Source organism: Lytechinus variegatus, chromosome 3 (genome assembly GCF_018143015.1).
Source record: "Lytechinus variegatus isolate NC3 chromosome 3, Lvar_3.0, whole genome shotgun sequence".
Lineage (NCBI taxonomy): Eukaryota > Metazoa > Echinodermata > Echinoidea > Temnopleuroida > Toxopneustidae > Lytechinus > Lytechinus variegatus.
Window position 1 is genome coordinate 58,043,259 of NC_054742.1, and position 24,952 is coordinate 58,068,210.

Here is a 24,952-nt window from a genome sequence, read left to right on the forward strand (position 1 = left end):
TATATAATGTAAAATTATAGTAACTCAGAATAATGGAACCCGGTATAGAGATGAATGCGTATTTCGGAGAAATCTACACTCTTAATTCCCAGGATTTAAAATAAATCCAGATCGGCTGAGAATATAGTGACCAGCCGAATATTAGATTTAGTTTGAAACCTTGTAGATTGAAATATAAATTTAAAGGTTTTGAAATCTGTTGAGATTTGAAAGTTAATCCCAAAGATTTAAATAAATCCAACATTCGGCAGGTCACTATCCACAGCCGATTTGGATATATTGTAAATCCTTGGAATTTAGAGTGTAACTTTCACTAAGAATCAAAATGATAACGAAAAATAACACTTCTCTTAGATAAATAAAATGGTGGAAACCTATATGCACCACGGGTAGAGTGACCACGGCTGTGCCGAACACTATTAATAAAAATAAAAAGAGAGTGGCAATATATGATATAATAAATCGAAATGGAGTCATCGGGAATGATCAGATTTAGGATGTTTTAGTTATCATGCTTAAACTTACAGAGTTATAACAGCGAAAATGGTGTATAGCTTCGTGGTGAAATAATGACATAATTAAACAGAGAATATGCAAATAATTCGTACACAAATATGAACAAAGCTAATCTGATACAAGATTTAGGAAGAATGTGAGGAAAGACAAAAATGTTAAGAAACCAAGCTTAATTGTGTAACATTGTCCATCCCCGCCACCCCCTCCCCGGTCGGGTTATAAACACGTTAAATACAACTTGTAACCCAATTGTATTCATGTTTACTTCATTATTAGGTTGCAGTGATTGTACAGAACATAAAGGTATCCCATCATTTCACTGTGATTCAATCTAGAATGATAATTTACTGCCAATTTACATTTTTTAAATTAATGTTAATAGAGTTTAATGCGTTTAGTCCGAATTTCCCCTTCAATGATGCTCAAAGTGTTAATTGATTCATTGAGCTTGAGTGCAAAATGATTAAAAGAGAGATATCATTCGATCCATTACATTTAAACTATCTCAGAGTATCTCGTTCTATTTTTTTTAAATGACAATACCCTTGTAATACAATGTTATTTGCACAAAGTTCGTAGGTATTGTGTGTGTTATCCACTTTGCTAAGAAAGAGGAAAAACAAATCGGAAATACAAAATTATATCTTTCTTTTATAACGTTACTCATCATTTTTGCAATTGTTTTTGATAGCGAACTTGTGATACCTGTTTTAATGCAAGACGTTCCAGAATCTTCTTTCGTGTGGCAGAGGTTCGGAATATATACCGACATGAAGTGTTGTTTTTTCTCCTTAAGATAGATCTAGTTGTCTGACATTTCATGAATATATTCATTTGAACTATACGCCGTGGACGCCAAGAGGAGTCACAAATATGATGTCAACGAAGAGAATAAACATCATTACAGTGAAGAAGGTGAAACAAGTATCTAGAATATCATACAATACACGTCGCCGTCGATATTTAGGATGGATATTATTTATTTTACAAAAACAATTTAAATTTCAGCACTTTCCGATGCACAGAAAAGGGATATACATGCACATTCAAACCTGCCACCAGTGAACAACTGTATTTAGTGGCCAACAGAATAAGTATTTTTTTCAAAGAAGGAAAGTGTTTTATATAACTTATTATAAAGGACACCTGTATACAGTGACCAATTGTTATTTTCCTAACTGGGCGTATTAATACAGGTTTATTGCACTCTGTTATAACATTGGGTGTCAGTTATGACAATAATAACACTGATAAGATATTGGATTCAGTGATTATTAATCTTGACCCGATCCGATAGCGTTGCGAATCGGTTTTGATTGCAAGGCCTTCTCGTCAATCTTGGTAGAACAAAATCAAATACAACGACAATTGACAACCGCCCCCACACACACGCATTTCTTGTAACCTAGAAATCATACACCTTTTTAAGTATTACTTCACATTCATTCTAATGATTGTTATGCCCATGCATGGCTAATTCCAGCATCCGCTTGACCTATCGCATGAAACACTTCTATAGTAATTAAAACCACTACTCCACAACTTAAGCATGATCCTATTCTCCCCTGACCCTCATGCTCCTATATTTTGCATTCTTTCTTTATTGTCATCCGCATGACGCATTTTCCAGCCTGAAATAACACTTTACCCAACTCTCATGAAACGTAGGTCTCGGAATGAAGTATTTTGCAGACATTTACAAAAAAGATAAAAAGATGGCGTAATTATAGATTGGTATTCATAAGTCTTGAAATTCCATTTCGAACAGCTTATTCTTAATTGATTTTCTTATCTCATATTTCCCGCGTGCTATGAATCTATTCATGAGGTTATATCCCGAGACTTGTAATGTGGTATATCATTACAATGATTTACATTATCAGTAAATCCAAAATCATCATATACTTTCATCCTGACAAATGTAATTTTCAAGATTTATTGATGACACATCATGCACACGGGGCCTCTGTTGTGACTTTCCATAATCAAGAATGAAGAAAGAAAGAGACAGGTAAATAAAGAAAAAGGGAAAGAAAAAAAGATAGAATCAAGAACTGTATTAACGAGTGTGCGCAGCATTACACTCGTACAAGTTAATTCAGGATACATTACCCTCTATCATCATGTCGAACAGACCTAGTTCCGAACCGATTCCTAACCAAGTGATTGGTTTGCCATTGGACATCATAAACGTAATAGCTTTGATCGGTCTGGAGTCGGTTGCTTTGGTGTGACTAGGGCATCAATGCTGAGTGGTGTCATTATTGACTGATTATATTTCGCTTTATAATAATGGATATTGTCGGTATCCACATGAAATAATTGTTAGATATCTTAAATTTTGATTCATACTGAAGTAATGAAATCTTGATACATTTACATATCTTGAATTTTGATTCTCCTGTTCATACAGAATTTATGAAATCTCGATTATATTTCAGACACCTTACATTTTAATTAATTAATCTAATTTCAATATATTTCAAATATCTTCAATTTTGATTCTTGCGGAATGTCTTGAATGAAATTTTAATATATTTCATTTTTTCTTTCATTAATTTTTTTTACAGACGTGGTTCTTGGTAAAGCAGGGAAAAGCAAAGCAGTCAAGAAGGTAAGAATAATATTCCACTCATGCCCGCTTCATTAAACTTTTAATAACAATTTGCAATAACAGTTTAAAAAAAGTTTAAGCTCCTGAAATCCATCAATATGATTGGCCGATAGTAAATTTGTTACAGATATTTTCCATTTTTTATTATTTCATTTTTTTAATGAAACGGCGCGGCGCCCCGATGGTTTCAACAAATTAAAACAATTGAATTAATTTCTAATTGTTGGATTTATTTTACAAGCGTCGTGGTGTAGCGGTTCTGACTCTCGCCTTGTAATCAGAGGGTCGTGTGTTCGAACCCCACCATGGCCTAGCGTCCTTTGGCAAGGCGTTAATCCACACTTTGCCACTCTCCACCCAGGTGTTAAATGGGTACCCGGTAGGATGTGAAAGCCTATATGTAGTATGCCTAGCAATTGAGTCTTGGAACTCTTGTTGGAATGCTCCCCAGGGAGTGGAGAAGGTGCATACATTGTATGCGGGCATGCAATGATCCGATGACCGGGGTAATAATATGTCTGTAAAGCGCTTAGAGACGTCGTTCCGATGTATTAAGTGCTATATAAATGCGGAATATTATTATTATTAACTTTATTTACAAAACTCATTCGGACTTACTGGAAAAAAGCATCCTATACCTTTCAAAAGTATAATCACAACACGATGCGACACTGTCCTGTGAATGTCCAAATTAAAGAGGATGAATAAAAAGAAGAGTTGAGAAAAAGACACAGTTTTGCTATAGTGGTGCTTGCACCGGTGGGGGACAAGGGGCCCTAAAAGTGACATTAATTTCATCCATAAAATACGGATTTTGTATAAAGTTTAAAGACCCACTCTGCTCTGTTACTAACTCTTCTTTGCCAATTACCCCTATTTTCTCCACCCCTTCTCTTTTGTTGTTATTTTTTCTTAAAATCATATTTTAAAATGTTTGAAAATCATATTGTGCATGGTCTCCCCCTTAAAACTATTTTTTCTCATTTAAACAATAATCAATATCACAACTGGATCACCCCCTCTCTATTTGCACCACCTATACATTTATAGTCGACGTTTGTATAACTTTGTTTATTAACTCGAATCTATTGGAACCACATATATACCAATCGACTTAGGAGAATTTCAAACTTAGAAGAGGTATATGTAACACATGTTTTGCATAAATTGAGCCCCGTCTTACAAAGAGTGGTGATTGATGATCCGATCAACTACAACTGTGAAAACCCAGCAACGCCGACATCTGTAATGCATGATTATTCAATGTTTTCCCCTAGATAATTATGATGTATACTCGTACATTTATCATTGTCTTGAATAATTAGTTTGTTCCTCTTTGTTTACAAAGGACATTTTACAAATTTCTTGAAGGGAAATTATGACAATGATGGGGTTCCATATAGTTAGTGTTGATTGGATCCATCTACACTCTTTGTAAGACGTACCCTGGTCTATTAAAATACTTAGACTTAAACGAATATTCGACTAATGAAAGGCCCAATTATTCAATTTACCTAGATTTTGTTTCCATCTTGACTTCTTTTTTTTTAGGATGCAATAGATGCAGCAGACCCTCTCGTTCAGGATCTCAACGACCTCGCCTCCCACAAGAGCAAATCAACCAAAAAGAGCGTCAAAGACGAAGCGGCAAAGAAACTTCAAAAAGCTTCCTCCAAATACAAAGTGCCTGTAGACGATGACGACGACGACGACAATGTGGTCTCGAAGAGCAAGAAAAAGACGAAGTCTAAAGCGACGCTGAAGAAACAGAAGGCGGAGGAAGAGGAGAAGAAGAAGCAGATCGAAGAGGATAGCGATACCGACGACGACACCGATGACGACACCGATGATAGTGATTCTGAATCTGACGATGATGACGATAAAAAGGATACAGACTCTGATTCTGACTCTGATGACGATTCTTCAGATGATGACGACGATGTCGACGAAGAGACACTCATTAATAAACTCTTCAGCATGGTAATTAGATATAAGCACATCATAAACAGCCAAATTTTTGGTTAAGACAGAATTGTATGCAAAGTCAATTGGGATCTTTCTTACAAACAGTTGGACAGTAAATATTATAACCTGACCAACTTTCAGTTGTTTAATTGAATTTGCAGACAAAAACTGAATATCATTACAATGAGTTACAAAAACCTTACTGTCTGAAAAATTCAGGCAAATCCCGTTATCCTTCTCGATGCAAGGAAATTATTTTCCGAATTGATTAGTCTACTTTCGGGAAATAAACTGCCGTTGTCGCACGGCAATACACTGAGAAGGGTTGGATTAAGAGACGAATTGGAAAGGGTTTCTAAATAATAGATTCATTTAAATGTATATGGAATGTTGATAGGAAGATTGCTTTAGCTCTGTACATTTTATGTTCATGTGTATTCACCACAATCCAGGTTTCATTCAAGGTAATGAGACGAAATTCTGGTCATGAAAATAGGTAAATCTTTTAAAAGCTGCGTTAAAGGTCAAACGTAATACATGTATAGCTTTGTTCAAAGTATCCCCATTTTTATTGCACAGGTTTTTACCCATATTCACGATTCTTTTGGTTATTTCCTCTTTAATCTGCCCCCACACAGGTTCAGGCTATCATACCAAAGCCTGCAAAATTCAAAAGCAAGTCTTACTACACAAAAGACCAAAGTCATGATGATGACGACGATGATGACAGTGATTCAGACAGTGATAGCGATAGCGACAGTGAGAGCGACGACGAACCGCCAAGTAAAGCAAAGAGTGATCTGAAACAACCCAAAAAGTCTAAATTGAAAATCGAGAAGTCTTCTGGAAAGAAAAAGGTTAACGACGACACCGACTCTGATTCGGATAGCGACAGTGATGATACCGATGATGATGATGATGACACAGATTCTGACAGCGATACCGATAGTGATACCGAGAGTGATCCTGAAACCGATGACACTGATGACGATAGCGATTCCGATAGCGATGACGACAGGGTGAAAGCGAAAACGAAGGTCAGCAAGTCCAAGAAACCGTCCTCCAAAGCAGCCGAATCGGAGAGTGACAGCGATAGCGACGATACATCTGATGACGATGATAGCGACAGTGACACCGACAGTGACGATACATCCGATGAGGAAGACGGCGACGGCGAATCGGACGATGATACGGATACTGATAGCGATACTGATAGTGACACTGAGAGCGACCCGGAAACTGATGACACCGATGAAGATAGCGACTCTGATAGCGATGACGACCAGGATACTGATGATAGCGATAGCGACAGCGATTCTGATGACGATGAAGATCCGGTGGAGAGCCTTGTCAACGAACTTATGTCACAACTTAAGAAATACAAGCAAAAATCTGGTAAGGCCCTTGAATTAAAAATGAATAAAAACAAATCGTGGTTTGATTTTAGAAAGGGAGAAAATGGGGGAAAGAGAAAAATGCATCCTCGAAATACTCGAGATTGCAGCTTACGATCGGATATTCAATTCAATGGGGCTTTCGGTATCGATTAGAGATTGGGAAATTCGTTGTTGAAATTCCATCTACTTAAAAGGGGGAAAGGGGAAAAGGAAACAGTGGAAATGTGTGACGTTGCAAACAAATTATTTGCAATCAATGATATTGTAAACATCAGTTACAAATAATGCATTCAAGAAATGTTGAAGTTACATTATTTCAAAAATGAAAATATATTAATGGCCAAGAAACTAAAAAATACCTGAAAGAGTTACTATAAGAACATAGTTGCTTTAATGTTTATTACTTTTGAGCAAAATAACGAGACATATTGCAAAAGGGGAGATGAAATCGATCTCATAACAAATTAGGTAAACTAATATTTTGTCAATATTTAGCACTCAACAACTATATCATATTATTCCCTTTAATCTTTCATTGCTCCTTTTGGAAATTTTCTGATCTTACACAATCTTACACTATTCCTCTGTAGAACTTTCTTTTCAAATTTTTAAAACATTCAACCAGCAGGGCTATGTAATTTGCACTATTCTTCTTCATAACTTTCTTCAAAGCTGTCACGGAAAGTTTGTCTGATTTCTGTTTCAAAATCAGCTCTGTTCATTTTGGTCGCAGTCAAGCAAACAGAGAGCTGAACACTCTGCACGGGCTCCATACGTTCTCTGGTAGCTCTGGTATCTAATGATACAAATTTATCTTTATTTTACTTTCTACTTTTTATTTTCCACAAGGCAAATCATCAAGTAAAAAGACCAAACAATCGGGATCTACACAGCGGGAAGCCACAGAAGACGTGACTGAAGAACTAACGCGGATTGCGAAGCAGCTCAAGAAATTAAAACGCAAATGAGCAAGGCGTTGATCGTGTTAGTGTGGTAGTGACGTTTAGGGTTTAACTTTGATTACCTACTCTGTCGATAACTTTACACCCTTAAAATGTTGGGCAACATATTGTCCACATAACAATTGGTTAATAGATTTATCAAACTCTGGGTAATTTTCAACCAATAGTGTGTAGTTTTCACCCAAAGCACACATTATTGGTTTAAAACTACCCAGAATTAGATAAAGTTTTAACCAATTGTTTTGTGGACAGTATGTTGCCCACCATTTTAAAGAGAGTATATAGTAGAAGACAATATTCCACTCGCAAGAGAGAGAGGGGGGGGGGGGACTAGACAGAGAGAGAAAATGATCAGTATTTTTGCTTGGTTGGTTTTAATAATATTTTGCTCTATAATCCACGCCGAATTGGCAGGTCAATTTTGATTCAAATGTAAACACCAACAGTTAATTCAATTATCAGCTAACATCACGACAGAGTAGGTAATTCGAAGAGCATTTAATTGATTGAAACTTGCAAAGTTTTGTATCTGTGATCACGAACATCTTATGCAATTTTGCATGTACACTGTAGAATTGTAGGCCTAGATTTATCTCGAATTGTCCTTAACTCACCACTATAAGATATATTTTTCCTCATCAGTTTGAAGTATCGAGTGACGGAAAAGAATATGACATAAAAATAATATATCAGTACCTTTATATAGAGATGACATATTAACCTCTGAGCCAATTTGAATTAATCCGACATATTAGAACAGACCGTTCCCTGCCAAAATTAATATCATTTTCAATTGATTTGAATAACTTACCAAAAGTCATTCAACAATTGTGGAATGTTGTAAATATTATTACAATCTACTTTCACGTTGTTTTGTATATTTGTATCTTTGTAAGTACTATTAGTTATGAAATAACTTTCTTTTATCGGTAGTTCATTCGGGTTTTTTGAAATATACAATTTGATCCAGCTATGTTAATGCAGAATCAAAGTTATTTCGCGCTCGAAATATTCCATCTCGGTCCAGTTGTTGTTTTTCCTGTCGGAAAGGTCAGGGGTGTGAGTGGTCACAAATAAAAAGATCTTAAAAAGATGAAGAGAGTTGAAAAAGTCTGAAATAGAAAGAGCTCCCATACTTATTGTAGAGGAAAGCCAAAAATAAAAATCTGAACTCTCACACCCCTGAAAGAAAATCTAATTTGAAGTAGATAGATTAGAAATAGAATAGTTTGCATGTTTCGGGGGAGGTGTTGGAATCTTGATTGAATGATGATGATGACTTGTATTATAATGTAATGTGCCTATTCCAAAATCGAAAACTTTTCAATGTAGAGATTTTCGATTTTGAACTTACATGATAAAAGAATATTAGTTTACGCGGAATTACCTTATTCTAAAAGAAATTCTAAAAACTTCAGAATTTGGAATGATTCGTAATTCCTAAAACTTTAATTGCCTTTAACAAAAGTATTTACTTATTCAAAGTGACCCAATTTATTTACAGTCTTTAATGGTCACTTATAAGGGAAGTGGAGGGAGATTGATTAGAAAGAAAAAAAGACTGATTACAATGTGTACTTGTCTGCTCTTGAAAGAACGTACTTACAATAAGTAATTTATAAATGCCATCTTTAAATAACGGGGAGGAGAAAGTCTGATTAGATGACAGAATTGCTCTTTAACTTCATTGTATACTTGTCTGATAAGCGAGTCTTATTATGTACCCTTGAAATAACTTTTTTTTAATTTTGAGATATTCTGTAGGAAAGGTTACCCAATATTGGGCTAACAGGGAAAATACCCATTTCTTGGGTAAAACAAACATATTGCTGTGTAAATGTTACACAATGTTGGGTTAAAATTACCTATGAAACGAGTTTTGTTACTCAACAAACGTGTATGTTCCCTTTTAACCCAATATTGGAAAACTTTTTTAACTTCAGGTTTTTTAGAGTGTAGGGTCAGCTAGGAGCATCCATTATTTTTACTTCACTATTTTCTACTTGCATCTGAATATTCATTCATGTGACTAGATAGACACATTGTAACACTGAGCTGACCCACAATCTATTATCTTAAGTAACAGTATTCAAAAACATGGTTTATTAGAAGTTTTAAAAAAGAGATGTTAGTATGAAATTAAGAGGTGATGAAAGTTTATATGTAAGTTTGAAGAGCATGGTTTTTACAATGGTTTTTGTAGTGAAGGTTTTGATACATTTGTACATGAATTAGATAAGATCTTGATAGTTTTGATCACAATTTTTCAATCTGTAACAGCCTAGGTCTTAATCAATAACAAATTTATATATTAAAGTTATCTTGGCAGATACTGCTAGATTAATCTTCTCTGACAAAACTAGTTTTCTCATCGACAACTTGAAGAAGAGATATTTTGATGTATCATGAATTACTAAAAATTGTATCTACTTTAACAAAACAAGAAAATGGGAAATTATAAGCATACAGAAAAAAATATATAAAAAGAGGGAAATTGCTTTGTACCTTATATCAATTAAGTGGCAGTGCAATATATTTATTACTATTCTCTATAAAACATCAATGATAAATTATTTGTTTGATGTGGTTTAAAAAAACTATTATACATTAAATGACTGGGATTGTACAACTGCCTTGTGTCATTTGTTCGTATTATAAGGTTAAAAGGCAATAACATACTGGAGACAAAGTAGAATCAGACCATTTGAGACGAGACCAAATGGAAAGTAGCAAAGCTGGTGGGTGTTTCATAAAACTATTTGTAAATTACTAGCAACTTTACAAATGTCTAGTAACCCGTTCTTGTGCTATTAAATGATATGTACCAGATTTCAAAGGTGTTGACTTAGTTCCTAAGAAATGGTCACCAATTATTCATAAATTTGCTCGTAACTTTCAAAGAGCTATGTGAAACATGCACCAGACAATACAAGGGGGAGACTGGACACTCTTTAGATGATTTTTTAAAATCAAAATGCTCAATTTCATTCATGGGAAGGGCACCTAACAGCATTGGGTGGGTAAACTTTCTGCATATCAGCAAATGGTTGCATACAACTCATATGGGGGGGGGGATGATTTATTACATCAACCTTCTTTCCTCATTCATAATGTTCCTTTACTTTTCTATCCTTCAATATCAATGAAGTATTATGAATATAATAATGACCCAAGTCCTTGAAAGACCTTTTCTTATAAAAATCAAGAAAAACAAAAATGATTTTGGCGAGTACTTCATCCCTTCTGGCCACTTTCAACTGGAATTCTGGAATATGAATTACACACAAGGGGACTTATGTTGTACAAATACTACAATTTCCTACAAACTCAATTTAGCCAAGAGAATGTCTTGGATCATTTTTATATTCATATACTCAAATTCTAGGCAAAACCGAAAAATTAATCACATTTATTCATGACACAGCACTAGAATTATGGTTTCACACAAGATTTATTGGAAACAGATAACAAACCAATCAATTAAGAGATCAATTAAGTACATCTCCCATTTCAGAAAAAGAATATCAAAATGCACTTATAAAATTGGTTTATTCAAATATCATAATACTATACGGAAATTAGAGACTTGATGTGAAGTTTGATAGCTTTCCTTCTTTATCAGAATGGCAAGTTTCACAAAAGAACTTTGCATAGTTTGAATATTCCTTATCCATATACCACAGTACAATCTAGCCAAGAACTAAAGCTTGGGTAATAACATCCAAGTCCTCGAAAAAGTACATAGAAATGCACATATTTGCCCCAGTGGAAGCAATAATTTTATGCAAAGTCAAACTTTTCCTTGAAGTCGAACAGATTTGTGTGGTTCTAAATCACCTGTATTTTATTTTGAACTTTAGGCATTAGACCAGAATTAATTTTGATGGAAAATCGAAAAATTTATCACATTTAAGAATTATATATCCACTAGATGTCAATTATAAAACAAGTACCACTCATAACATCTTCCATACATTTTGTCAAAATCAACCTATGATTGTACAGATATTGTGTAATATGATGTCATCAATATTACTTTTATGGAGCTAGATATCAATATTGCACACAGATAACAAATCTACATTACTACAATTTACTGCAAAACATAAACATACATGTACATGAATACATGTAGAAAACATTTTGCTGTGCACTTCAATACCACATGAAGCTAAAACCTAAAAAATGTTGAATTGCCGAAACAGAAATTAATTAGGGTTTGATGGCCAAGCTTTCAAATATATATTTTTTAAACACATTTTTTGTATTATGATACATAGTGCTCTGTGGCATAATATGAAAGCACTAATATCTAGATTTTCACTGTATTTTTCTTGCCCATGCCACAAGGACTGCCACATATCATGGAGCCATGTGCACGGTTTATACACGTAAAATGCAGATCGCAATAGCATTCACTGATGCTACAGATTTCGATTTTGAACAAAGAATCCATAATTTCACAGAAAGAAATTAGGATTGATCAGAAACATGTTTGAAGGATGTAATCCAGTTTAATATACAAGGTCTGACCCAAATGTATCTAAATAAAACAAGGAAATAAGTGAATCACGCCAAAAAGAAACCAAGACCAGCTTGACATGATACAAAGTTCATTACCACTCACCATACAAAAACTGAGTGCCTAATCAACTTATCTAGACTTATCATAGCCCCATGATCGATCGCTAAAGCTTTCTGGTAATGATTTCCAAATAGAGGAATTTGTCTGGTCAGCGTTCACATTCATGATATAAATGAAGCCTTCAAAAAAGATTTGAAGACCAAATATATTTCAAAACAAGCCTCGAAACGATTTGTTTGAAAATTGGCTAGTATTTCAATAAGATCTTGGTGACATCTACATCAACAATCCAAAGGAAAGCACGAAGAGTATCTACCTGCCTGAGGAGCATTTTCCATGAAGAGTTTTTTTTTCATGAACTAATTTGTTTTCAGCCAGTCACAAACAATGACTTTCCATAGCTTATAACATCTGTTGTCGAAAATCTCTGACAAAACTCTTCATAAAACACTCCTTAGTTCCTTGGCCTGACATACACATCAACCCAACAGAAGGGACACAAAGAATAAATAAAGTGGACCTGATTCAAGGAGCAAGTTTCACAAAACTCGTTATAAGAACAAAGGGTTTGCAATAACAGTTTTAATTTACTGAAATCATTCAATTTGATTGGCTGATAGTAAACTTGTTATAGAAATTGCACATTTGTTATTCTAACAAGTCTTTATGAAACAGGACCAAGGTGCGCATTGACTAGGTGTTGGTAGAGACATACGTGTGAAAGGCAAGACCAAAGGAACTGGTGATGAACCAGGTGACACAAACCCACCAAATCAAGAAGGAAAATATGCCTTTGAAGAAGATCGGAGAGAAGACTTGTTTAAGAACCGAAAGAGCAAACGCGAACTGGGCTTTGGCTTCACGCACGGGGTTCACAAATGCTGCGACGTCGTCTGCAAGCGTCGATGATGACGATGGGGTGGGTGGCGAGGGGTTGGGAATTGAACTTGCATTTGTAGTGTTTGATTGGAAGTGATCGAAGACTCCATAAGAGTAACCAGCTGAAATGTGGAAAATAAATTATTTTATTGGAATGAGCTGTAATACTGAAGAAAATGTGTTGCACTGGGCTGTGTTTCTAAAGACTTACGATTATGGTTACTTTGCCATTATGGTGTAAGTAGCATAGAAACCTTGATTAAGATTGGCTGCTGAGTTTAGTCATAGCCATAATGGCAAAGTTAGATAATAGTAAGGCATTCATAAAATGGGCAAATGGATGTCTTGTTTTGCGATGACATACTAATATGAAATTCATTTGCCACTTCCACCCCTACCCCCACCCCATTTCACATACAAACACACTCTCTCTCTTTTGCCTCCCCCTCTCCCTTAAATTCGCTGCACATATTTGCACAAAAAAAGAAAGAGTTTTAAGATCCTAAGTTGGGACCTAATATTTTTTCATTATCTTGCATCAGCTGGAAAAGTCACTTTCAAGCAATCGAATCGCTTTTATGAAGTGGACTATTACCAATAATGCTATTATTAGAAATAAAATTGCTTGTTTTCGGAAAAAGAAATATAACTGCTAGAACTTAAAATATGATAAAATAGTTTGCAGAAGTTCTATAGTAACAGCTACTTTTCTACATTTTAGTACATTTAACATAGTACATTTAACAATCTAAAGATATTACTGAAATATGACAGCTTTTCTGTTGTTAGTGGTGTTTATTTTGTTCATTCATGGAAATATTATGATATGAAATAAATGTTACCATTAAAACATTTCTTTAGGCTATGAAAAACAAATGTTGACATAAGTCACAGAGCTGATTAAACACATATCGTCTATCCCTGACAATCTGTAATTTAAGATATTCTCTATCTGCAGCAATGCTAAGCACATATAGTTTGATTAAAGGTCACAAAAATATGAGATGGAATTCTCTCAATGTTGAAACTTTATAATAGATTTTCGCGATAAGTCCAACGTGCAAATTTTTTGTGTGTACAAAATCAAGAAAGATTTAAAGATAAATTCCAGTTCTGGTAACGATCTCGAAATGACTTTTTACAGAATCTAATATAATGACCACCCAAGTGTCTGTTTGTATGAATAAAAGATATGTGCCAAAGGATTCTGGAAGAAATATTGTAATTGATGAGAAATAAGCGCAAAATAAGCGCGGATTCGGTCACTTCTGTCGGGTCTTCATTCAAGCAATAATAATACACTGTCCCACATGTGCCTATCTGTGTTGGCGATCTTCAGTGTGATCGTACTTCAGCTTAGATTTTATGATTTCACAAAGTTCAGTTTATGTAACTGTACCAGATCTAGATCCATGATGATACAGTCATACTTAACCTTGGTTTTTCTCACGAAATTAGTGTTTTACTGCAACTACTATCATTTAGCTTTATATGCCCTGATAATGTGTCAATACCTTTATCGCAAATCAATGAAAATAAAGCATGGAAACCTGGGTAGATGACAAAAGACGATGGCCACACCAAACATATTAAAGGGGAAGTTCACCCTGAAGAAAAGTTTGTTGTAAAAATAGCAGAAAAAATAATAAAAAATATTGGTGAAGGTTTGAAGAAAATCCGTTAAAGATTAAGAAAGTTATTAGAATTCAAAGTTTTGGATTTGTGACGTCATATGCGAGCAGCATTCCTAAATAGCGAATGGTAAAAAATCAATGAATTTCAAATTTTGTATCGTTCCTGATGACTTAAGTTTGTTTTCTATTTATGACTGGGTGTGAAATGATTTGTCTATTGATATACAAAAGGCGCAGTAAAAACCGTTTTCAATTTTCTGAGAAAATGACATTTCAAATATATTTTACCATTTGCTTTGTAGGAGTGCTGCTCGCATATGACGTCACAAATTCAAAACTATGAATTCTAATAAATTTCTTAATCATTGACGAATTATCCTCAAACCTTCACCAATATTTTTTATTATTTTTTCTGCTATTTTTACAACAAACTTTTCTTCAGGGTGAACTTCCCCTTTAAGAATGATGTATTTTTCCCCCTATGAGCGGAACAAGCTGGTGCAGTGGGTGAACCCAATGACTGCGTAGATTGAAAAATATGTGCGCGAAGCGGGTCAACGTTTTAAAATTGTAGTAATTCAGATTTTCTCATAATACTCGGCAGCTATGAATGTCATGTATTTAATATAGCCCCCCCCCCCCCCCCTCTCTCTTTTTCTATCCCTCTGACAGATAGAGTACTTGGATTTTTTTAAACAAATCCCTGATTGTACTTGCATATTTTATAACAATCAGTAACATTAGCTACAAAACACATATTCGTAATCAACACTTTGATTCTTTTCATGAAGTCCTATGCCAGCCAAATGAAACTTTAAGTTTTGAGGAGAAAAGGGATATTGTAAGATGCTTACCTGATGTTTTTAAAAGGCAACTGAAGCAGAAGAGAAGAATAACTGGTGCGATATACTGAAGTGCTACAACACATAGATAATAGAAGACCCGGATTACCTACAAAATAATAAAAAGAATATTTTTTTCAGAGATAGGAAGAAAAGGAAGCTCAAAGGAAAAAATACTACTTACTTTAAATTGCATTGCAACACCAACTCTTAGCAAATTCAGGAAATGGTGTCTGCTTTCAGTGAGCAAAAAGTAAATAAATAAATAAAAAAATGTATATATCAATATATATAAAAAAATAAAATAAATTAAATGAATGAAAAATTAATAAATAAATAATAAAAACTCACAAAGTCCCATGAATTAAATAATTACATTAGTGAATGAATAAATTAATGAACACATGTATTTGACTACATATCAATATCATCAACATTTCAATATAAATCTTCCATGAAACTTGATTTTAATATCAAGAAATTAAACAAAACACAATTTTAAAGACCAAAATAGTTTTATCGAAGTGTTTCCTAATTTTCCTTCTGTTCTTGTTGGCTCTGCCGTGAGCTATGACAGGCTTCAAATGTATACATTTTTTTGTAATAAGAAAAAGATGTATCATAAATCAAACTTGTCATTCCTGCATATCTATATATAAAAAAAAAGAACAGAGAGGGTTGTGGGTTCAAATCCCAGCCATGGCATAATTTCCTTCAGCATGAATCTGATCCCCAACCTGCTGCACTAAACCCAGGTGGGGTGAATGGGTACCTGGCACAAATCAATTCCTTAGAATGCTATGCACTGTAAGGCCCATGCTTTGGCAAGGGCTATAATATTCAAGTCCTTTGGAAGCACATAGAGACGTTGTATCATAATATGATATATGCTACAAAAGAACGGTTAAATATGATTGTTGTTATGATAATCATTTTGTTTTCTCACCTTTTTCTGGAGATCAAGACTACTGATCCTTCCTGCCTCTTTCTTCATCTGTTCCATCCTCTCGTGAGCCATATTGAGATATGCTTGTAGATGCTGCGTCATCAAAGCGAGCCGAAGCACGGCAAACACCGGGATGAAACTCACTCGCACAATGTCAAACGTTTCATCGCTCATTCTGAGGAACAGAGGACGCATTCAAAAGTATGAACTGTAAAACACTCATCATTGAAGACCATGACTACCTAAACACTTTTATTAGGGCTGCATGACCAGACCAATTCAGTTTGGGTGCTATTTTCTATGGTAATGTCTAACAAGATTCAAGATTTATTAAAACATGATCGCAGCTTGTAACAGCTGGATTGGCAAATGTTTTTTTTACAAAACAGAGGAAAATACACACATGAAATTTAAAAAAAAGCAAGCAACATCACAAAAGAATTAAGCAATTACAGAAACAATTACATATATCATCATGATAATGTTATCGTTGTAACAAGGGGGAAGGAGGGAGGCTTCAAACCTAACAAATGATATTCGTGCATGGTTTTGATTGGCTGAGAAGCACAGTTCCTAAGAAAACTGTCAAATAAAACATTTCATGAAATGCTCCCCTAGCCCATTACATAACCCACTGAAAGTGATATTATTCTTCTTTGGAAGACCCCCACCCCATCCGAAAGTTAAATTCATATATATTGAAAAAATTCATCAAAATTGGATGACAAATAACAAAGTTATTTAATTCTAAAGATTAGAAATATTTCATATGAACAGTTATATGTAGGTAGTCGAATATATTCATTAGGTGGGCTGAAATGTCACATCCCCACTTTCCCTTTTCTTACATTAATATATGAAATCATAATTGTTTATTATTTCATGTGTGAATAATATGTCTTCCTTATAATGAAACCGTGGAAAACGTCAGGAAATGTTGTGGAATGAGCTTTTCACATTACTGATTTATAATGCGAAATGTCCCGAGGCGGGACTGATACTAGGGATAGGGATTTCTTGTTGATTAACTTACAATGCATCACCAGTAACGTTGACTTTCTTGCCCAGCGTAGGACTCCGTACATAATCTCTTGCTATCGGCTTCACCCAAAGAAGGGAAATAAGTAGAGGGAACAGGAAACTAGTATGCAGGAGGATTCTGAAATTCAGAGGGAAAATTATCATTAACAATCTGCATTTAAATGGCAAATAATGCATTAGAATGATGTTTCTTAAAATAATGATCATAACATCTGCATTCTATAGAAAACAACCTCACGACCCCTAAATCTTACAAAATCATTGTAATTTCAATATGTATACATGAACCAAGTTTGAAGTGTTACTCTCAAATGGTTCTCTACTTATTGTGAGATCAAGATATTCTCAGATATATAACGAACTCTTTGACTTCTGACTATATACCTTGTTGCCCCAAAATCCAATCAGATCGATATCACTTCCATATGTTATGCATACTTGAACCAAGTTCGAAGTTGATATGTCAAACGGTTCTTTAGTTATCACATCAAGAATGAATGCTAGATGGACTGAGGCATAAAAACAAAAGTAACTAAAGCGGGCCCCATTGCATAAAATTGCATATCATTTTATACTATCCAGAAAAAACTTCAATAGAATCCTTGGTTTTGATTGGCCTTTGAGCACTGTTGCCTTGGTGCTCAATTGGATGCCATCCAATACCATTGGATGGCATTGTTTTATTGTATAGATATATATAAACATAGTTGTTTAAAAAAGCTTAAGGGGCCGCAACCCGTTTTATAAAAGAACCAATGCACTCTGAGCAAGCACTACATGCTTGTCACACATCGAAATATCCTTAAGTGCCTTGCAATGCTACTAAAACTTTCATACATGTGCAATATTGGTATAGTACTCACTGCATGTAAGGAAGATGGGCATTGTACTTCAGAGCGTCAATATGCATTTTGGCAAGTCGTAGACCAGGGAATGTCATGAATGCTCCAAGTAAGGCTGCTACAAATGCTAGGAGGAACTCAAAGGTGGTACGAGACATTGGACCCTGGGATTCAAGCTCACTGTAGGCCAGATGCTCGTTAGCTCCTTCAAGAAAATCATCATAGGCTTGGAAAGAAAAAGATCAAAGATATTGATCTAGTTCAAGATTTTATTGGTGGAAACTGGTCGCCCAACACCTTGCCACAAGTGTTGAGTAAATCTTAGGCATTCATTTCATACATGAATGATGAAACAAAGGTATATAAACACATATTTAAAAGAGTAAATTTAATACTCTGATGGGTTTTTCATGAACATTGGAAATATATGATAAAGTTTAGACTCAATCAATATATCATCCATATATCCTGATACAATGGTTCAAGCGACCACCAACGAAACATGTATATGAAAAACATCCTGAGTGCCTCGAATGATATTTACCATCATCAACACCAAAGTCCAAGTACTTTACATCAATAACAATTATGCATGACCAATGACAATATGTGTATATGCAAATGAGTCAAACTGAATGCCTTGACTGTTTCTTACCATCATCAACACCAAATTCCAAGTACTTTTCATCAATAACAATGACTGCCATTGCAACCACCAGGAATAAGAACCCAAAGGTGACACAAAGAGCCATCTCACCAGCATCGTCAGACTTGAAGTAGAGTGAAGTTAGTGAGAATAAAACATGTCTGGATGTGGTGTCTGTTAAGGAGATTTCTTTGAAATTAACTCATACAATTTAGTACTGGTCTTAAGTTGATTTCATGGTTGAAAGCCTAACAGTGAATAATGTTTGCAGGGCCCTTTTTTGTGACTGGAAATCTAGATTATATCTGATGCACAATATCTTAAAACATGCTTGAAGATTTACCAAATAAAATGCAACCAAACTGCCGTTACAATTTCTCTAATACACCAGTGAACCTACCACAATAAAAGCACTTTATTTTTTGTGTCGGAGTTGAATGAAAGGATACAATGTGAAGAAAACACCCATCACCATCCAAATGAGACTCAGGTTCAGATCGCCTTTGGTGTCCACCAGAGCATAGTATGCTTCCGTCACTGTATACACTACGGTTGCCATGACAATGAAATCTAAAAGCCATTTGAACTCTCCGTAGAATCTAATGGTAAGAAGGTGTGGCGGCTGGAGGGTCTCTGTGCCGAGGTCGATGTCAATGTTCTTGGGCACTGTGAAGGTCTGGTCCCCTACTGCAGCACCGTTCCTCTTATGTAAGTTTTCAGGTCTGTTGATATCAAATAGCATTTTGTTAGAATTTATCATTTGAGAATTTATCAAATGATCAAACACTCTATACGCATTCTTATCATTTGATGTTTGGTTTCTTGCAAGGCTGGGATATGATCACCAAATTTTCAAGAATGAAGTTAGAAAATGCATTCCAATTAAAAAAAAAGTGACAAAACAACTTCAACCTCAGAAATGTTGAAGCATTTCTCCAAAAAGAACATACAGGTAACTATGCCCCAGTCGACCTTCCATAAGTCAAATATCCAACAAGGTCGAAGCATTTTTTTTTACCAGATTATTCTAAGCATGTGTTACTGTATGTCCTTCTTCTAAGTCGAATTTTGCCCAAAACTAAGATTTCTCTGGTCCCAAGAGATTTGACTTAGGCAGAGTTGCCTGTAGAACCTTTTTGCGAGCCTCAATACATACCAATCTACATAGGCAGGGCATTGTGTTATGAGCCATGATTTCACTCCTGTATATAGTTTGAATTCAATTCCTATCTTTTAAATGAACAGTTGAAATAAAAATTGAGGCTGATATTAATTAATCAGAACCGTTTTTAAGAGAGTGTGTCCCTGCTTTCAAAATATTTTATGATACAAGCATGATCACGGTCCTGTAATATAAATCAATCTTAATTTCTACTGTCAGTCTGTGGTGAACAGTGTACAGTGACTTTCAATCTCTTGCAAATTATTGACTGTATCTCACTGTATTAGAGGGACCCTGATACATGTGAGGAAGGGAATCTACAAGTGCAATTTTATTCATTTCTTATACTTCGGAAATCACACGTTTATCACAAGATCAAGTTTTCACGAGGTACCTGTTTCTCTTGTGCCTTCCTCTGCTCTGTACAATGCCAGCGGCTTTCTTTAGGTCATCGTCCGATGGGTAATTGAAGTACTTCAGGTTGCTGTAAAGAAACATCACATGAATCGACACAGGAATGCTATATTCTGCAGTACTAGTCAAATAAGTAATGACAGAAAGGGAGTGCATTTATCTTCTTATCTTCTTCATGATGAACTGGCACATCATCAATTTTTCAACTAGGTCTACTTGTACAGTGGATTCATCACAATCTTTCGTTAGATTACTTGTCCCCATTGAAATCACTGAAAGTGTATATAATTTAAAAACATTCCACAATAATTAAAATTTGCACATTTACAACAAATAAAGATGATAATGATGATGTTGCTGCTGATGGTAGTAGTGGGTGGTGGTTGTTGAAATGATCATGATGATGATGAAAATGATAATAATGATGATGATGATTATGCTGCTGCTGATGATGGTGATGTTGATGTTGACAATGATGCTGCTGACGTTGATAGTGGGGGTAATGATGGTGCTGACAATGATGATGATGACGAAAATGATAATGATGATGATGGTGGTGATGATGATGCTACTGATGATGGTGGTGGTGATGTTGATGATGATAATTGATGATGGTGGTCATGGTGCTGACAGGGGTGGTTAAGATGATGATAATCACAATACTGACCCTCTGGCAAGAAGCCACTGAGCAAAGGAATGATATGGAACAATGACCTTCTGCATGATGCTAGACATTACAAGGGTAAACACCAGTTGAGGTCCCAACAGAGGCTGTAAAAAAAAACAAATTACAATGAAAACACACAAGAATAAAGCATTGATCAATGTAACAATAAAGGTTAAAATCCTTTAAAAAATAAATGAAGATATATTGAAAAAAAATTCAGCTATGAAAAATCAGATCAAAATTGTAGCATCCATTCAAGAGATTAGATTTATTTGAAAATAGGTTGCAACACTAGGCAACTCTTACTAATTGTTATCTCTTGTCAACTGTGATGTCAATATTCCCCATTGGGAATGTACATGTATACAATATCAGAACTATACACAATAAGTAGGTTCCTGAGCATTGCAGCTGCTATGGCCTCTAATGCAAAACTTCTCCATTGCGATCATGGTATCATTTTATAACTTAAAGGACAAGTCCACCCAAACAAAAACTTGATTTGAATAAAGAGAAAAATTCAACAAGCATAACACTGAAAATTTCATCAAAATCGCATGTAAAATAAGAAAGTTATGACATTTTAAAGTTTCGCTTCATTTCACAAAACAGTTATATGCACATCTCGGTCGGTATGCAAATGAGGGAACTGATGACATCACTCACTCACAATTTCTTTTGTATTTTATTATATGAAATATGAAATATTTTGATTTTCTCGTCATTGTCATGTGAAATGAAGTTTCATTCCTCCCTGAACACGTGGAATTCCATTATTTTAACATTTTGTGCTTCAGGCAAGGAGGTCCTAATCATCAAATTCATAAAAATGGAAATATTGTATAGTTCAAACAATAAAAAACAAAAGAAATAGTGAGTGACATCATCGACTCTCTCATTTGGATGTAACTGGCTCGTTCATATAACCATTTTGTTAAAAATAAGCAAAACTTTGAAATGTCATAACTTTCTTATTTCACATCCGATTTTGATGAAATTTTCAACATTGTGCTTGTCTGATTTTTCTCTATTGATTCAAATCAACATTTTTCTGAGGTGGACTTGACCTTTAAGCCCCCACACCCATTCCGCCCTAGGATTCGGGATGAACTCATAACTGATGACCTGTGGGTTACATTATGACTTAATTTGATAATAAATAAAATCATATCTTCTAAAGACAAAGATATTTAAAGAGTATTCAAATCTTATTGATGGATAAACATTCCAATGAAAACATCCTTATTTCTTCTGAAAACATTGGAATACTTTAAGAAAGTAAGAAAAAAAAATGTACATATGACATCCAATATCAGGACCATGACATCCAATACACTGTATAGAAATATTGACTCCACTATACTGAGCAGCAGTCACCATCTTTCTTTGAATATAAATCGAGTAAACTAAGGGATTTAAAATCTGGTAATTATTCTGAAAAAAACATCCAAAGTTGGCAAGACAATGATCATTTTGATATGGCAAAAACAAGAAACAGAATCTTGAAACTTTGGGAGATCAAACAAAGAATATGAAAAATGAAATTCACATAAATCTCAAACTGGCAATTGCAGGACAAATGGTAGGGATATCTCTTCCATTTTTTTTTTGTTCTTAAATATCATGCTCCATATCTTTTTTCAATGTCATTTCAACTACAGTCTATACAACACAAAGCAATTAATGGAGTGTTTTACAATAAGTTGTTGCAATAAAAGCTGTGCAAATTATTCTTACCATGATGATTTAGGTGTATTTATCAGATCACAGCAATGAAGGAAATTGGTGGAAATCTGCAACAAATAAAAAGAATATCAATCATTTTCAATACCGTATTCATTTCAAAATGTGAAATCTTACCAATGGTAAAGTTGGCTTTATTTCACCCATGGAGTAACTTTCTTTAGAATAAGGTTAGCAGAGGGACGATGGGATTCCCTTTTTTAAAAGCTCCACCAGGCACTACACACAAGTAATTGCGATTCCTGTGCATGCACATCAGACCCCTGTTTAGTCTTTAGACATTTTATGCACTGAAGAGATCAACAGTAGAGGCGCACGGCCAATAATTGGAGACTGTCTCCAATGTGGGAGATTATCTCCAATATCAGAGACTTTTGTAAAGAATTTGGGTATCCAATTTCAGAGACAGTCTCCAGTTTTGGAGACTAATTTCCTTTGTTTACATTTGCGGCAAGAGGATTACCTTGGCGGCAAATAAAAATGTGATAAGCAGATTCCTCATGAAAAATTACCCCTTTTCACCGTCTACTTTAAAAATTCACCGTCTACTTTTGTTTTGATAAGGATTTTTGTTGTCAATCACACACAAAACAAATGGGCTTCTGACCTCAGTGAGACAAAATTTTGGGTGGAAAAAATCATGCTTTTGTTGGTGTTGTTTCTTTTGTCCTTTTGCAAAGGAAGTCTCCAATGTGGGAGATTGTCTCCTATTGGAGAGTCTCCCATATTGGCCGTGCGCCTCTACTGATCAATGGCCGATCTAAGACTAATGCATTATTTTAGTTCACTGTAAAGCAGCTTGAGACATAATCATTCTACAGACCGGGAATAGGAATATCCATGAAATCAAAGTGGGTGCATGGTTTCCATTTTTTAAATAATTTTGGGTGTTTTGAGGTATGGCAGTGAGTCCAAACTTCGCGCGTGTCCAAACTTCGCGGACGGTCATTATCTCCAAAACTAGCCAATATCCTTAAAATCTGACATCATCAATGTGAAAAGCGACCTAAAATTACCCTTCGCTGAAAGTTTCTTTAGGATTAGTCCAGTATTTATGAAAATATTGGCAAAAGATCGGCAAATTTGTCACCGTTGGCGCCCGTTTTGAAGAAAGCAACAAGCATCACGACATCACCATTTTACAAGCAGAAATCATAAAAAAATGTGAGTTAAATGTGGTACTGACCGATTCCATAGCATTTTGCCATCAATCTGATATAAATATTTCACTTTTTGAGCCTGAGTCTTTGTTTAAATCTCCACAAAAGCTTTGGTGCGCGAAGTTAGGTCACACTTTTTCCGAACGGTTTTCCAGCACAGCCCGCATTCGCCGATCGGAATAGAATTTTGAGATCGCGATACCGGCGAAACCCAGTGACCTACTTTACATTTTCGTCCATGATTTTATAGTTTACGATCTTGCCGTCAATGTGGTAACTATTTCTTGAATTGGTTTTGTATAAATTATGAATAATTTGTGGACAAAATTAAGCCTGATGAATATTTTTGAAAAGTGCGCGAAGTTTGGACACCCCATCATACACTTGTGGTACCTCTGCATCGCAACCCAGAGCCCGCTGGCCCACCCGGTACCCGCCTGTACCGTACCGTACTTGCTCGGATTCCCGCTCCGACATTCAGACACACAGCTTACTGAAGTTACTCACACAGTCACACTAATTCACAATGAACTTCGACTTTTTCGAGGGCCGGATCGAGAATCGAGCTCTATTTTTCAACATTAAAGCTCAGTATGCAACCTTGATTGGGTAATGAGGACATTTAATATTAAAGAAATTAAGCTATACCTTACCTATGTAACCTATCTATCCGTACCGTAAATAATCGGTGACTGAAAATCAAATTCTTCTCAGTTTGATTGACCGGAAATTCCAGTAGAAAAATTAAAGCGAGCTGCTAGTGCTCCCTCTGTGGTCAGTTGCAGAACAGTAACAGTTTTCCATAGAGATATATTACTAGTTTATCTCTATGCAATTTCACAACTAAAAATTATTGTTTTCATTCATCTCAAGTAAAAGAAACTGAATCTCAAATTTCCTCACATCAGCAGCATTTTATGGAATCTTAAAGTTTGTT

The 24,952-nt window shown here is 35.1% G+C and overlaps 2 protein-coding genes across 3 annotated transcripts; one reads left to right on the forward strand and one right to left on the reverse strand.

Annotated features, from left to right (window-relative positions):
- Window positions 1–3,079: 3,079 nt before the first annotated feature.
- Window positions 3,080–9,270, forward strand: LOC121412085 (clumping factor B-like; the record flags this gene model as incomplete). The annotated part of the gene is made up of 4 exons (XM_041604994.1): window positions 3,080–3,130; window positions 4,682–5,110; window positions 5,734–6,490; window positions 7,342–9,270. Coding segments are annotated over 4 exons (1,356 nt in total), but the record flags the coding sequence as incomplete, so codon positions are not given.
- Window positions 9,201–24,734, reverse strand: LOC121411471 (transmembrane protein 161B-like). 2 transcript variants are annotated; one of them, XM_041604224.1, is made up of 11 exons: window positions 24,678–24,734; window positions 22,850–22,905; window positions 21,113–21,216; window positions 20,426–20,515; window positions 19,319–19,591; window positions 18,879–19,030; window positions 18,245–18,449; window positions 17,374–17,499; window positions 16,341–16,515; window positions 15,407–15,503; window positions 9,201–13,040 (listed from the first exon to the last, which is right to left on the reverse strand). In XM_041604224.1, the coding sequence occupies exons 2-11, from the start codon at window positions 22,850–22,852 to the stop codon at window positions 12,733–12,735; spliced, it is 1,533 nt and encodes a 510-aa protein (XP_041460158.1). In that variant the 5' UTR covers window positions 22,853–22,905; window positions 24,678–24,734; the 3' UTR covers window positions 9,201–12,732. The 2 variants fall into 2 exon arrangements, with proteins under 2 accessions (XP_041460158.1, XP_041460159.1); XM_041604225.1 differs by having other exon boundaries at window positions 22,850–22,907; window positions 24,697–24,713.
- Window positions 24,735–24,952: the final 218 nt, after the last annotated feature.

Excerpts from the sequence above, each read along its gene's own strand:
- LOC121411471 (XM_041604224.1), bottom strand. Across the intron at positions 20,516-21,112 it reads CAGTGGCTTCTTGCCAGAGG|CAACCTGAAGTACTTCAATT; the intron begins GTCAGTATTGTG and ends GTTTCTTTACAG. Across the intron at positions 13,041-15,406 it reads TTGCCTTTTAAAAACATCAG|CTGGTTACTCTTATGGAGTC; the intron begins GTAAGCATCTTA and ends TCCACATTTCAG.